The sequence below is a fragment of the Halichoerus grypus genome, chromosome 12, assembly GCF_964656455.1.
Source record: "Halichoerus grypus chromosome 12, mHalGry1.hap1.1, whole genome shotgun sequence".
Taxonomy (NCBI): Eukaryota; Metazoa; Chordata; class Mammalia; order Carnivora; family Phocidae; genus Halichoerus; species Halichoerus grypus.
The window spans coordinates 84295016-84310241 of record NC_135723.1 but is presented as its reverse complement, the minus strand read 5'-3'; the positions used below and the strand labels follow the sequence as shown (position 1 = coordinate 84310241).

The 15226-nt window shown below is 42.6% G+C and overlaps 1 protein-coding gene across 6 annotated transcripts in view; it reads right to left on the bottom strand.

Annotated features, from left to right (window-relative positions):
* NRF1 (nuclear respiratory factor 1) overlaps positions 1–15226 on the bottom strand; it is a 141909-nt gene that overhangs the window by 24466 nt on the left and 102217 nt on the right. For 5 of the 6 annotated variants that reach the window (XM_036101283.2, XM_036101286.2, XM_036101289.2 and 2 more), the window contains one exon: positions 8879–9003. In XM_036101283.2, the coding sequence (XP_035957176.1) occupies positions 8879–9003 (125 nt within the window). Of the gene's footprint in view, positions 1–2040; positions 2480–8878; positions 9004–15226 lie in introns of those variants that run through there. The other variant, XM_036101287.2, reaches the window with a different exon arrangement.

The following is a 15226-nucleotide window of genomic DNA, read 5'->3' as shown; positions in this document are numbered from 1 at the left end:
TATGGATCCCAGATAAGTACAAAAAATTTATACAGAATTTCTCAGGGTCCAAGCCCCCAGGTTAAGGGTGCCCTAATGTCCTTATAATACATACAAAGTAGGTTTCCACAGAGAATTAAAGCACACACATGCTGCCTCCTTCAGATCCAGCAGCGCTTACCTCTTTATAATCAGTACAGAACAGACCCTTCTGCCGTCCTTTCTCACTTGGGAGGCCTTGCGGAATAGGAATGTGTGTTCCAATCTCTCATGCAAAAACCCCACCCAAGAATCCTGCTCTCTTATCTGAACTTCATGTTTCTGTCCTCATCTATCCACTCTTTTATCCCTCTTGCTAAACAGATCAAATTAAAAAAAAAACGTATTCCAGTGAGCATAACTGAGATTAAACTGGAGAAACATACATATTTTTAAAAGTTTTTCTTTCTTTTTAAGATTTTATTTATTTATTTATTTGAGAGAGAGAGAGAGAGAGAGAGACAGATGGCGAGAGAGAGCACAAGTGGGGAGGAAAGGGAGAAGCAGGCTTCTAGCTAAGCAGGGAGCCCGATGTGGGACTCGATCCCAGGACCCTGGGATCATGACCTGAGCTGAAGGCAGATGCGTAACCGACTGAGCCCCCCAGGCACACCTTAAAAGTTTTTAGTAGGGTCAAAAAAAAGTAGCCAGGTGGAAAGGTGAAGACAGGTTCAGTGTGAAGAAAAGAAGACAGAATTTTTTTTTTCTAAAGGAATTAAAAATTGATTTCACTTGATTTGGCAGTTGAAATGGGTAGTAAAATGCACACTGGTTTTACAGTGCAGGAAGACTGAGTGGGGTCTTTTATCTTTTAGTTGGAGGAAATTTATGTTGATGAGTCTTAAGGGGGACCCTCAGGCAGCAGGGCTGTTGCCAGCGCCAGGTCAGAAGAAAGAGGGACATAGTGCACGGCAGAGAAATGAGAAGGCCTGCTCTTTCTGTAAGTATAATGTTTATACCTTGTAATCAGCTTTAATTTTTAAACAAACCCAGCCCTCTAGTCCACGTGTGTCCATTCAGGGCTGGCCCCAGGTCTCAGCCAGGACAGCACAGGTAGTGGATGGTCTCTGGGTGTCCGAACGGTAGAGAAAGATACATTTTCCAAACTCTCTGGCATGACCCAATCAAGGGCTGGAGGCAAAGCCAAAGGGAAGGCACAGTGAGGAGCAGGGGAAACAAATTAGCCACCAAGTAGCTCCAGGCAGAAATGTACATTCCCCAGAGCCCTTTCTACCACCTCGGTCCCTACCTTCGTAGCGGCAGGTGGGAATGCTGAAAGAGCTCTGGCATCAACTGAATGGTGGCAGGAGGGCTTGGACAGAAGCTTCCAGGGGGTGAGGAAACAACTCATAAGCTGGGTTCACTTCCTTGGGAACATCATCTACTCCCCGCCCCCAAACAATGTCCCTCGTTCTAGACAACACCCACCCACCCCCAATCAAATGAAAATAAGAAGACATGTTCACTAATTGCAAAGTGATCTGCTCACTAAAAATACTAGTGTGATAGCTGACCACTGAATGCTTCTACAGTTTCTGCCACTGGAGAACCACAGGCCTACGGGCTCTCCTCGGCTAGCAAAGGGAGTGCGCGTGCACTCACGCAGGCAGAGGGCAGGGCTGCTGGGTGGGGGGCACTTGGCATCAGAAATCACCACAGGCTCCCTACGGCCATCGGGGACAGCTGGGGCAGATGGGCACTGCGGCTAAGCTAGACAAAGGCAAGTGGCTTCTAGCAGGGATGGGGAGAAACGCCTGACATTCCCGAACTTATTTGTTCAACGCTGGGAGACAGTCATCACTCTGTATTTGTGGGGTCACGTTGAAGGGAGGCAGCATAGCTGAGTGGCGTGGAGGCAAACTGCCTGAATCCAAATTCCACTTCCGCCACACTCTGTGCGAACCTGGCCAAGTTACTGAAACTTTCTGGGTCTCACTTTCCCCATACGTTAAATGGGCATAATAGTGTTTACCTCATAGGATTATTCTGAGTTATTTAAATAAGTTCATGCACGTACAACACTTAGAGGGCTTGCACACAGCAAGCATTATATAAATGTTTATTAAATAAATAAAATTGATAAGACAATGGAATTGAGAGACAGAGTGCAAGGTCAATAGTGGGAAAGAATGCAGATTCCTAGCTTGGAGTACTCCGTCAGGGGAGTGTGCCCCACCCTCATTTTAGTACAAAAAATGAAATTGAAGAAGTTGGGGGAAAAAAGGGAAATTAAAATTTCAAAGTGTAAGAACTGAGCCTCCACAGAATTCTGCATAAACAGAATGGACAGCCACGATTTCTTAATCTAGAAAGACGCACCTGGTTTGGTCTAACTACAGGGACAGTGTCCCCTCCAGCAACAATTAGTGTCTCATTCAGCTCACTGGGGTAGTATTAAGAGCACTTGCTTCCCACTCCTGGTCCATCTCTGTGATAATGAGTACTCCCCACTTCCCCTGCCCTAGGGAAAGATGGGGCAGAAGGAGAGGAGAACACTTAAATTAGTTAAATTAAAATAAGACTTTAACACTATGTTAATTACACTGGAAGTAAAATTAAGAAAAAAAAAAGGCTTAATTCTTCTGGATGAACTTTATTTATTTATTTACTTTTTTTTTTTCTGGATTAACTTTAAAATTTCTGTAAAGGTCACTCCCCCCACAAACCTTTTTGGAATTTTGATTGAATTTTTTCCAAATTTGGAGATAGGCCTTTCACTAACTGCTAATAATAACATCACAATAATAAAATATTACAGTATAAAGAAAAAACAAATAGATGAATGGAAATAGAAGATCCACACAAAAGACCCTACACAGTCTATTTAAGAATTCTGCATAAAAATACTAAAAACATTTTTCACAGAACTAGAACAAATAATCCTAAAATTTGTATTGGAACCACAAAAGACCCCAAATAGCCAAAACAATCTTGAAAGAGAAAAACAAAGCTGGAGGTATCCCAATTCCAGATTTCAAGTTACACCACAAAGCTATAGTAATCAAAACAATATGGTACTGGCACAAAAATAGACACAAAGATCAGTGGAACAGGATAGAAAGCCCAGAAACAAACCCATGATTATATAGTCAATTAATTTTCAACAAGAGCAAGACTATACAATGGTCAAGACACAGTGACTTCAACAAATGGTGTTGGGAAAACTCTACAGCTACACGCCGAAAAAAAAAAAGAAAAAGAAATAGGACCACTTTCTTACACCAAACACAAAAATAAACTCAAAATGAATTAAAGACCTACATGTGAGACCTGAAACCATAAAAATCCTAGAAGAGAGCACAGGCAGTAATTTCCCTGGCATCAGCCGTAGCAACATTTTTTCAGATATGTCTCCTGAGACAAGGGAAACAAAAGCAAAAATAAACTATTGGGACTACATCAAAATAAAAAGCTTCTGCACAGGGAAGGAAGCAATCAACAAAACTAAAAGACAACCTACTGAATGGGAGAAAATATTTGCAAATGACATATCTGATAAAGGGTTAGTATCCAAAATATATAAAAAACTTATAAAACTGAACACCCTAAAAACAAATAATCCAGTTAAAAAATGGTCGGAAGACCCGAACCGACATTTCTCCGAAGATATCCAGATGGCTAACAGACATAGGAAAAGATGCTCAACATCACTCACCACCAGGGAAATGCAAATCAAAACTACAATGAGATATCACCTTACACTGGTCAGAATGGCTAAAATAAAAAACAATAAACAACAAATGTTGGCGAGGACATGGAGAAAAAGGAACCCTCTTACACTGTTTGTGGGAATGCAAACTGGTGCAGCCACTGTGGAAAACAGTATGGAGATTCCTCAAAAAGTTAAAAATAGGACTACCCCATGATCCAGTAATTGCACTACTGGTTATCTACCCAAAAAATACAAAAATACTAATTCAAAGGGATACATGCACCCTGATGTTTATAGCAGCATTATTTACAATAGCCAAATTATGGAAACAGCCCAAGTATCCATCCATAGATGAATGGATAATACACAATGGAGTATTATTCAGCCATAGAAAAGAATGAAATCTTGCCATTTGCAACAACATGGATAGAGCTGGAGAGTATAATGCTAAGTGAAATAAGTCAGAAAGACAAATAATACCATGATTTCACTCATATGTAAATTTAAGAAACAAAAGAAATGAATAAAGGGAAATACAGGCAAGATGCCTGGCTGGCTCAGTTGGTAGAGTTTGTGACTCCTGATCTCAGGGTTGTGAGTTTGAGCCCCATGTTAGGTGTGGAGCATAAAGAAAAAACTAATAAAATAAAAAAATAAAGCGGGAGTAGGGGGAAAGGAGAGATAAATCAAGAAACAGACTCTTAACTATGAAGAGCAAACTGATGTTTACCAGAGGTGGGGTGGGTGGGGGGATGGTGAAATAGGTGAAGGGGATTAAGAGTACACTTATGATGGGCACTGAGTAATGTACAGAATTGTTGAATCACTGTATTGTACACCTGAGACTAATAGAACACTGTATGTTAACTATACTGGAATTAAAATAAAAAACTAAAAAATGAAAGAATTCTGCATATGATTAAAATGACATTTCAAATCAGTTTAGAAAGGATGGATTTCAAACTTTTTATGGAATAAATGGTACTAGAACAGATTATGTAGGGAAAAAAAAATCAATTCAGATTCCTACCTAATGTCATATTCCAAAATAAATTCCAGATATTTTACAGTATTTATTTATTTATTTTTTAAAGATTTTATTTATTTATTTGAGAGAGAGAATGAGATAGAGCATGAGAGGGTCAGAGGGAGAAGCAGACTCCCTGCGGAGCAGGGAGCCCGATGTGGGACTCGATCCCGGGACTCCAGGATCATGACCTGAGCCGAAGGGAGTCGCTTAACCAACTGAGCCACCCAGGCGCCCTACAGTATTTATTTTTTTTAACTTTTTTTAAAGATTTTTTTATTTGTCAGAGAGGGAGAGAAAGAGCATAAGCAGGGAGAGTGGCAGGCAGAGGGAGAAGCAGGCTCCCCGGTGAGCAAGGAGCCCGATGCAGGACTTAATCCCAGGACCCCGGGGTCATGACCTGAGCTGAAGGCAGACGCTTAACTGATTGAGCCACCAGGCGTCCCTATTTTACAGTATTTATTTATTTATTTAAGATTTTATTTATTTGACAGAGAGAGACAGCGAGAGAGGGAACACAAGCAGGGGGAGTGGGAGAGGGAGAAGCAGGCTTCCCGCAGAGCAGGGAGCCCGATGTGGGACTCGATCCCAGGACCCTGGGATCATGACCTGAGCCGAAGGCAGACGCTTAACGAATGAGCCACCCAGGCGCCCCTATTTTACAGTATTTAAAATAAAAAATGGGACCACAGAAGAATTGTTATATATTTATCTGATTTGGGGCCTATGTAAATGTAAAGGCAAAAGACAAATAATTATGGAAATAAAAATAAACTGAAAAAAAAAACCCCTATTTGCAACATATACAATTAAAGGGGTTATATCTTTAAAATAGGATACTTTCTTCGCAGCTCTGGTAAGAGGCTTAATGGGACAACAGTTGAAGCACATGATTCTCATTATCTTTATTGATTAACTATGAACTATCTGTTTAGTCCCTCCCCACCCCCCATCTAGCTTTTAGGAATAAAAGACAGCTGCATGAATATGCAATAAGATCTCAGACATAACAGCACCTTGGAAGAGGTGGCCGAGGGTCAATATAGTTCCTACTTTTAAGTATTTTTGCTGAATTAGGAAGGAAGAAAAAAGATGTGTAGATCTGGTTGCCCGACGATGGCTAACCATGGGTGGCGAGGTCAGGTGAGAGGTGACTGTGGGTCACAGAGCCCCTCAACCCCTGTGTGGGCCTGCCTCACTGACTACACAACATTTTATATTAAGGTGTTGGGGGGTGGGGAGGCAAGGAACGACTGTGAGAAAAAGAAAAGAAAAGAAAGGAACAGACAAGAAAAGATGTAAAGGAAGGCACTCATGGAGAGGCCTTCCCTAGTCTTAGGCAATTCTATCTGCACTTCAATAAAAAGAAAGGCACCTGTGAAAACTTTCAATTGAACCAAACCATGAAATTCCATCCTAAGAGACCAAAGACCTATTTAGTGCTATCAAAAAAGAGAGAGCATACATGAAATAAAGTAATCCAGTGCTTGAGGAGTCCCCTTAGCGTTGGGGTGGGGCAGAGTCCAGACAAAAGGAGACATCTTCCGGGTGCAACGTCTCTGTCCAATCTGCCTTGGTGACCCAGAAATTAAACTTCTGGCGTGTATGCATGGGTTGTTATCTTTCACTTGAAAACCACTGTCCTACAGGACACTGCTTCATATCCTTGCTGCCCCGACATCTCTCACCCATTACCGTACTCTATCAAGCAACACACACAAAGGTTCTCCATCCCAGAAGACGCAGAAACTCCCTCTGCTTCAGGCCTAAACAATATCCAGACTGCTCTTAGAAGAGCTGTCTGCTAGCAGGATTTTTATTTAAACCATACTCTGGAATCTGGGGTGCATTTCTTTTTCCCCAGTAGTGGCATTTCCAAATAGCACCTTGTTCCTCTACCATCTGGTTCTTCCTGATAATACTCTTCCTGATAATCAACTTGGTCTACTGGCAGACACCATAAGGTTATCATCACAGAAGTGACAAACTTTGGCAACAGGACACAATCTGAAAGAATGATGAAAAGAGAATTCCCCGAAAGTCTACCCAGATACCAAATCAGCTATTTACATGGGAGAGATCTGGTTCCAGCCCCACAGTAAACTCTATAGCACTCTGGGTAAAATGTCAGAAGACAGAAGGAGCATCAGAATTATTTGGATCATATCCAGTATTAGATTCACTCTCTGGATTCCCAAGGGAGAGATGAAATGATTGGCCTTCCCCTGAAATGGCTGGTGTAAGGCGCAACTCAACGGCCTGGTGTGAATCGGAAACGCTGCGCTGAGAAAGTGCTAACTCCAACTCCCATGTCTTAGTTCGGCACATGTTGGCAGTCACACACTGGGGACGGCCTTCTTTGGGAACCACTGGCTTTTAGGATGTAGACCAGAATTTTCCCTTACTGCCAACACAATCAACTACATGAAATCAACACAACTGATTCACACACCCCAAGGCTACTGAAAAGAGGCAGTTTCCAGGAATCAGTAGTAGTGGGTGTGGTTCAGCTTTACTGTATGGCTGAATGGGTCCACTTGGCCAGAGATCCCCAGGGTCCTTATACTTACCTATAAATTCATGTGAGAAGGTGAGGCTGAGGAGGAGCCAGAACTCTAAAGCTGTCTATTCTCCTAGCCCCAACAGATCAAGACCATTAGAAGGGATAACAGTCTCCTAGTCTCCTATTAAACCCAGGCAGAGGAGTATCTGGAGCATTCCACAGGGAGTAACAGCAATCTGCACTTCAGAAGAATGTCGCAGAGCCAGATATCCTATCTGTTCAAGGTAGATTAGGACTCAGAAGAGGAAGAGCATAAAGTAAGAAAGTAGGGGTAGGATTCTGGCTAAAGGGGGAGGTTTTCCTTAAATCTACCTATGATCCATTTCATCCCGAACACACATGGCTTTAACCTGCAGTGTTCTGGCTAAGATCAAGTCTATCTCTGTTAGGGTTAGTTCATGGAAGCCCCTAACCCTACAGAAAAAGCAGGCTGTGGTTGTAGTATTTGATTTTGTTGTTTGTTATTTAAGAAAATGATTCTCAGGGGCTCTTTATATTGCCTGTGTTATTCGCTGGGTGACAGACACAAGTACTTTCCTCTTCTCACTTCCAAAGGAGGACACAGCTTTGGGTCTTTCTTCAAAGACTTTTCTAGGTACCTTTGTTCACTTATAACAACGGATCTATCCTTTAAAAAGTGTCAGGAACTTCTCTCTCAGACACTGATGTCATTAAGGAACTTTCTGTCTAAATAAGACTATGTTATTATTTATCCTCTTTTCAAGACTAAAAAGAAATCTCCAAAAACCATGGAGTACTTAACTTGTCCTACTTAACCTAATTATATATATATATATATATATATTTTTTTTTTTTTTTTAAGTTTAATAAACAATCACAGAGTGTCACAGAACGGGGCTGGTCCTTCTCTTTGACCCAGACTTTTGAGGCACTTCCCTGGGCAGCCCAAGTCTTGGTAACTGACTTCCAGAGCCTGCTGAAGTGGATCCAAAGAGCTGGGCTGGAGTTGTAAATTTTTGCCACCATATTTCTATGAACTTTATCCCTTTTGTTTATTCAGGAAATCACCAATATCCAGGAAGTCAAAGAGATGGGAAAGAAGGGCAGGGTGGTGGCATGTTATTGGCTAAATCCAGAGGTCCCTGGTGAGGCCACATTTAACAGAAGGCAGACTCATGGCACCAACCAGAAAAGCGCCTTCATCACAGCCCACTGACTGACCCTGTGTGAGATGCTGGTGCCTTTCTTAAGATAGCACATTCTAACTTAACAATGTACCTGCCCATGGGAGGGTCTCTGCTACAGCAAAGGACACTGATCTACCCCATGGGAGAGTAAAGGACAAAATGTGCCCCATAGCAAATTTTAAAGTACCTCTCAGTCCTATCACAGCAAAATACTTTTCAAATAAGCAATTCAGTTAGATAGCCATTATCATGGCATTCCCCCCCGCACCCGCCCCGCCGAAAACCCCAAGTCTCCTACTAGTGAAAGGAATCAGAGGCTCCTAGAATTTCACTCTGCATCAATTGCCTATCAATAAAGAAAAACTCAAATCAAAGCTCAACCTCTTTCTGAAGGGTCTGCTGTCAGTCATGTCATGAAGGTTTAACTGGAAACAGGGAAGATATTCAATAAAATATTTATGCTCTCTTACCATTAGCATCTTGGACTCCAGTAAGTGCTCCGACAGCTGCTGCGGTTTCCCCAGACAGTACGATCTGTCCCCCGCCTTGCAAGGTGGCCTCGGCCAGTGTGGCGACAGCATGGGCGGCGGCTTCACTGTGGGCACAGGAACAGCAGAGAGGGGGATGTGTAAGTTGAATAAAGGTACAGCACTGCAGCAAGACAAACCATCTTCCCAAGCCTTCCTTGGATCTCTCTACCGACTCCATGGGTGTGAGCCTACCAGTGAATGCAGGAGTCCAGTGCTGCTGGACAGAGCCAGAGGAATTTTTAAATGATAACAGTAAATAGCTAGAGAACCCCCAAGTCTTACAGATTTATTTTTTATTTTTTTTAAAGATTTTATTTATTTCAGCGAGAGAGGGAACACAAGCAGGGGGAGTGGGAGAGGGAGAAGCAGGCCTCCCGCGGAGCAAGGAGCCCGATCCCAGGACTCTGGGATCGTGACCCGAGCCGAAGGCAGACACTTAACGACTGAGCCACCCAGGTGCCGCCTCAAACACCCGTTTCTTGGACTTAAAGAAAATCTCACATTAGCTTTATAAATCTGGCTATGGCTAAGACCCTAATATCCTGCAAAGTCTAGCTCTTCTCTTTGCCTCAGGGTACATGTGGGCAGTGCTAAATTAAGGCTTGAAATTTTAAATGATCAGGTAAGCCCAAACTCCTAGCTTCTAGAAACACAATGAAACAAGAAATCTCCCTTCACTACAAACACTTTGTAAAATAGAAAGATATTAACCATCTGTTTATAGTGAGCACCATTCTAGCAATTTGCATCCTATTTTTCTTTTTCTTGATATGCTTTTCCCAAATGCACAAATACCCATTTTTATTGATTCTATGATGCTACAAACTAGAAAATGCACCATTATTTTATGTGCCAGCAAGAAAGAAAATATGCCTGATAATTGTAGTCTTGTAGTATCCAAATTTCAGAGATGTTAAAATGTGAAAGCAGCAGAAATTCAGCACCTCTCCTGGGAAAGTATCAGCTCCCACTTTGCACAGTTACTGAAGGAGTATCAAATGTGGGCATGGAGTAGAGGGGGTGGTGTCATCCAGTTCTGCAGATGGGCAAAGTCCTGGGTTTGACACCGAAAAAGCCAGTTGATCCAGCTTTGCTCTGAAGCTGCAGGCCCTAACTCTGGCAGGCACACCTTGTAGTCACGAGCTGTAGGTGGGATTGGGGGGATGAGGGGCCGTGGACTGGTTAGGGTAGACATGTCCTTACTGTGGGCAAAGCAACATGTACCACACTCAATAGTGTCACTTTCACTTATGAAAGTCAGCAGACAAGTGAAGCAACTGACGTAATCACTTCCCTGGGGGAATGTAAGAATTCGAGGAAGCAGGAGAAGAAACCCAATGGATAGAAAAGTCCCCTTAAATAGAAAATTCTCCCTTTCTTACTAATTTGATTTGTTTTTTAATTTTTATGTCTCTGTTCAAAAGTTATTTTTTTTTCTGATAATAAAATACACATAGCATACTTGTTAAAGTTTCATTAAATATAAAAGAAACTTTAAAAATATATGGAGATAAGTTATTTCCTTCTAATCTTAAATACAACAGCTAATAATTAGGATCATACTGCAGTTTTATAGCCTGCTTTTTTTCACCTAACATTGTATTTCTCCATGTAAATACCCTTTGATATTTATTCAAAACAATAAATGCAAAATTGCTGACACACACCCCTCTTTTTTTCCCTAGTCACTCATCTGTGGCAACTTTCAAGTTCCTGGCTTCCTTTGAGTTAGTTCAAGGTCATAATTACGTATTTCAAATTTGTTTGCTTCCTTCATAAACATTTGGGGGTGTAACTGAGGCTGAGCAAAAAGCTCAACAGTCCTAGAGTGCGCATGCAGCCCATGTGAGAGCTAAGATCACCCTCCATGCTGAGACACACTGCTTGGTGATCCGATGCCCACAGTCAGTCATTGCACAGTACCTGTAACATTAATTTAGAACTGAAAGGGACTTCTGATCTGCAATTACTAATAAGGCTATTCTTTACATTTTACATGGTAGAGTTTAATTTTAAAGTCCTTCAAAAACCTTGATTAGAGATCATAAAATTATGGGGCGCCTGGGTGACTCAGTAGTTAAGCATTTGCCTTCAGCTCAGGTCATGATCCCAAGGGTCCTGGGATCGAGCCCCGCATTGGGCTCCCTGCTCAGCCAGGAGCTTGTTCTCCCTCTCCCGCTCCCCCTGCTTGTGTTCCCTCTCTAGCTGTCTCTCTCTGTGAGTCAAATAAATAAATAAAATCTTTTAAAAATAATAAAAAAAGAGATCATAAAATTAATGATTTCGTGTCTAGATCTTTAATCTTTAATATATTTTTTTAAGAAACTGATGTTTCTTAGAAAATTTTACAGTATCCAGCTGTCACTGATTCATGACAAAAATATTTCACACTCTGTCCTGAGACATCACGGAGAGCTGAAAAGTCTGTTCTTTGAGAAAAGCTTCAGCAGTGTGGTATTTTGAAGAAGGAAGCTGTAAATGAGAATTGTTTATACGGAAATACAATCTCTGTTTACAGGTTACCTCAGTGACTGCTCCATTCCCCATAGTTTTTGTCACAATTTGTATACTCATATTTCTTTTTTTTTTTTTTTAAAGATTTTATTTATTTATTTGAGACAGAGAGAATGAGAGAGAGAGAGAGAGCACATGAGGGGGGGAGGGTCAGAGGGAGAAGCAGGCTCCCTGCCGAGCAGGGAGCCCGATGTGGGACTCGATCCAGGGACTCCAGGATCATGACCTGAGCCGAAGGCAGTCGCCCAACCAACTGAGCCACCCAGGTGCCCTGTATACTCATATTTCTGTGACCATCAAAGGGGATGTCCTGCCAGTCTTGGAGACCCTGGACACGGGCTTGCAGTGTGGAGTTTTACAGGCGATGAAGGGAGGACAGCTACGCGGATGTGGAAGTGCACCTGTTCCCAATCACACCTATTTTATTACGTCTGAAGCTCTACATATTTGAAGTCATTTTCGTTAACACCTTTCTAAAATATGTTTGACAGAGGAAAGGATGTGAACCAGCCCAAGCCAGTGCAATCCGGGACCAGAGGTGTGAGGCGGATGACAAGCTCACAGGCTGGGGAGGTTGGTTATCTCATCCCTGCTCAGGGGCCAGAGGCATGGCAGTGATGGAGGGATCTTCCCCGTGGGGCATGACGTGGGGCATGATGACAGCGGCCAACAGGCCTTCATTTCCAAATCTACCCTAACCACTGACACTAGACCTCATGGGAGTAAGCAAACTAGACTTTGAGGAAAAGATGCCCTTTACTTACAAGGTGAAGCTACCGTTCACAAGTTTTTGACAAAAGTAAGTTTCTAAACCAGAGTTACCAATGCAAAGTTTTCATCAGCTTCTCACCTGCAAGTGGCCAGCCTTCATAGCTGCCCTCCATCTCCAGACAGGGCTTCTAGTCTAGGTCGTCTATCCCATTTTACCAGACAAATAAGTACCAGTCTGTACACTGCAGCCATATTTTATTTTAATATCTCTAATTCTAAGTCAATAGTACTTTCATTAAAAAACAGTAAATTTTTCTTTAAAAATAGGATTCACTTCTTTTTTATGCCAAGTGTCTTCATAACAAAAGAAGAGCACCTCTGAGTTCCTTGAGAAGCAGACTGAAAGCCTCTGCTTCTGCATAGCGCCGAGTCGCAGCACGAGAGACAGTAGATGCACAAGTAAAAATTGTCTCGGTGTCGACAACACGGTGTGAATTCCTACTAGGGCAAATGTAGACTCAGGCTATAAATACTTACCGTGCATCTGTATATGCAAGGGCTGTGCTGACTTTAGGACAATTTTTTTTTAAGTAGGCTCCATGCCCAGTGTGGGGAGCCCGAAATTAAGAGTCGCGTGCTCTCCTGACTGAGCGAGCCAGGCACCCCAGGGCCGTAGTGACTTAAACTGACTTAAGAGGGAATATAATCTACGATGGCTTAACCAACAAAGTGAAACTTCAAATTAATTTTTGTATTGCAACAAACAAATGATGATTTCACTTCCTTTCCCTCTGGTTGTTCAGCTGAATACTTTGGGTTTTTTGAGCTGTAATGTTCTGCACTTCATTTGTTCCTTTTGATTCTCTCCCCATGTCCTTCCTAAAAGTGCTGATTTATTATGTATTTTGAAAATAATTAAAATTAACTGTTTCCAGATTTTTCTTAATGACAATTTCTCCTCACCCTCTGGGTTTATAATGCCAGGGTGGGCTGAAGGCTGTTTGAGTCCAGTGCCCTTGTTCTGACTTGCTACACAAAACTCTCTTAACAGCGTGGTTGAAAAACAGGTCTGTCCTGCATCTGTCCTGACTGACCCCCCTTTCCCCTCCAGCAGATGAAGGAGCCCCTCTGCCTTCTTATTCCCCACCTGCCATATCATGCAGCTTGCCTCTCCTCACTCTGCACCCTCATCTGCTGTTTACAGCGCAGCAGTGGGGCAGGTGATTATTAAAGAACCATGCTTGTTCTATCTGCACCTGAAACAGGCTAGAAGGAAGCAGCTCTACGAAATCTTTGTTACCATGGGAACAAAGACCGGATTTCTCAGTGTAGTTTTCACTAAGATGACTTCCAGCAACACAATCTGCAGAGGCTGGGGGTATTGTCTAATTCCACAAAGAAGCAAACACCAGGGGTCTGCGTCTTAAGTCCAAACCTCCTGGCATTAGACAGCCGGTGACCTCGCTTGGAATCAGAAAGCCCCTAGTAGCCCGGCTATAGTCTAGTCTTGGCTGCCGGGCTTGGTTTCTTCACCTCTAGCAGAGGCTGCAACACACCATCCCCCAACACTCATCAGGGCACTGAACTCTCTGATTGCAAAGAGATTTCAACATCTCTAGTCCTCCTCCATGCCATAGTGAACCGCATTCTCCTTCCTTTGGAGTAAACACTACAGCCCCCTCAGCTGCATCGCAGTTTGTTAACAAGGCCTCGGGGGAAACCATTACTCTCCTTGCCTTTAGAAACAAGCCCTGGTCCTTACACTAAAGGGAGCCAGAATGTGCCTCATATTTTCCACTATGTATAGGGTTCCCAGGACACTCACACTTCACTGGAATATCCAAGGTGCTGGCTCAATGAAATCAAGTTTCGATGATCTTTAATGGTGGCCCCGTTAGGCTCCATGCCACAGTGAGGGGTTACCAGACCAGGAGGGAGGTTTTCACTCTGGCCATGACTTTTAGGAAGTTTATCTGTGCATCCTCTCTTAAAGGAAGGAGTGGGGTTGGGCCAAAGTGCAAGGGGTCAAATAAGACTTTCATGTTACTGAAAAGCCACATGGTTCAATGGGCTAAGAAAAAAGTTTCAATCCCAGGTCACTCGGGGACTCACTGAGTACCCCTGGGAGGTGTGTGTGTTGCATACCTAATCAACCACACTCTGGCCACACTCCCTTCAAACCCCGTCACTTTATCTCCACCCTCACTACTTTAGTTTCCAAGGCTTTAACAAGGCACACTTGGCCTGCCTCTTCCTAATTGGCCTTCTATTTCTAATCTCGTCTCATCGTAAGTAATTCTGAATAGACAAAATTTAAAATGCAATTTCAATGATAACTCTAATTCTTTTCTTTTTTTAGAGGGGTGAGGGAGAGAGAGAGAGAATATTAAGCAGGCTCCATGGCCAGTGCGGAGCTCAATCCCACAACCCCGAGCTCATGACCCGAGTGTAAATCAAGAGTCGGACACCGACTGAACCACCCAGGTGCCCTGACAACTCTAATTCTTGAAGTGCTAACTATGGGCTGGACACTTCAATGAGAGTTTTATATATATCATCTCAGTGAATCTTTTTAAATTCTATATGATGAAAATTATCCTTATGATGAGGAAACCAAGATCAAATGGCTAAATTTCTCAAGATCAAATGGCTAGTAAGTGGCAGAGCTAGAATTCAAACCTGAATCTATGTGACCTCAGAACCTTCTCAGCCCCCATACTACACAGCCACATGGAAATCATTCGTACATAAGCCTATCAAGACTTTCTAGTTATCTATCACAACCAATCTAAACTTTGGCTGTTTTTTTTAATTTTGGAGGAGGTGATCCCCTTCCTCTGAATTTCTACAATGTTCGTGGTCTGTACTACACAATTCAATAGTGAATTACATTGAGTACTAGTGTTTACTAAGTGTTTTACTTAAATCAATTTCCCCAAAGATAACAGTAGGACCTCTCTTTGGGCAGACATTGTATCTTAGAGCACTCCTTATTTCACAACCTTCCCCAGTAGGGTGCAGGCAGGTCATAGGAATTCAGTGGCTAACTGTGACGCTCACAGC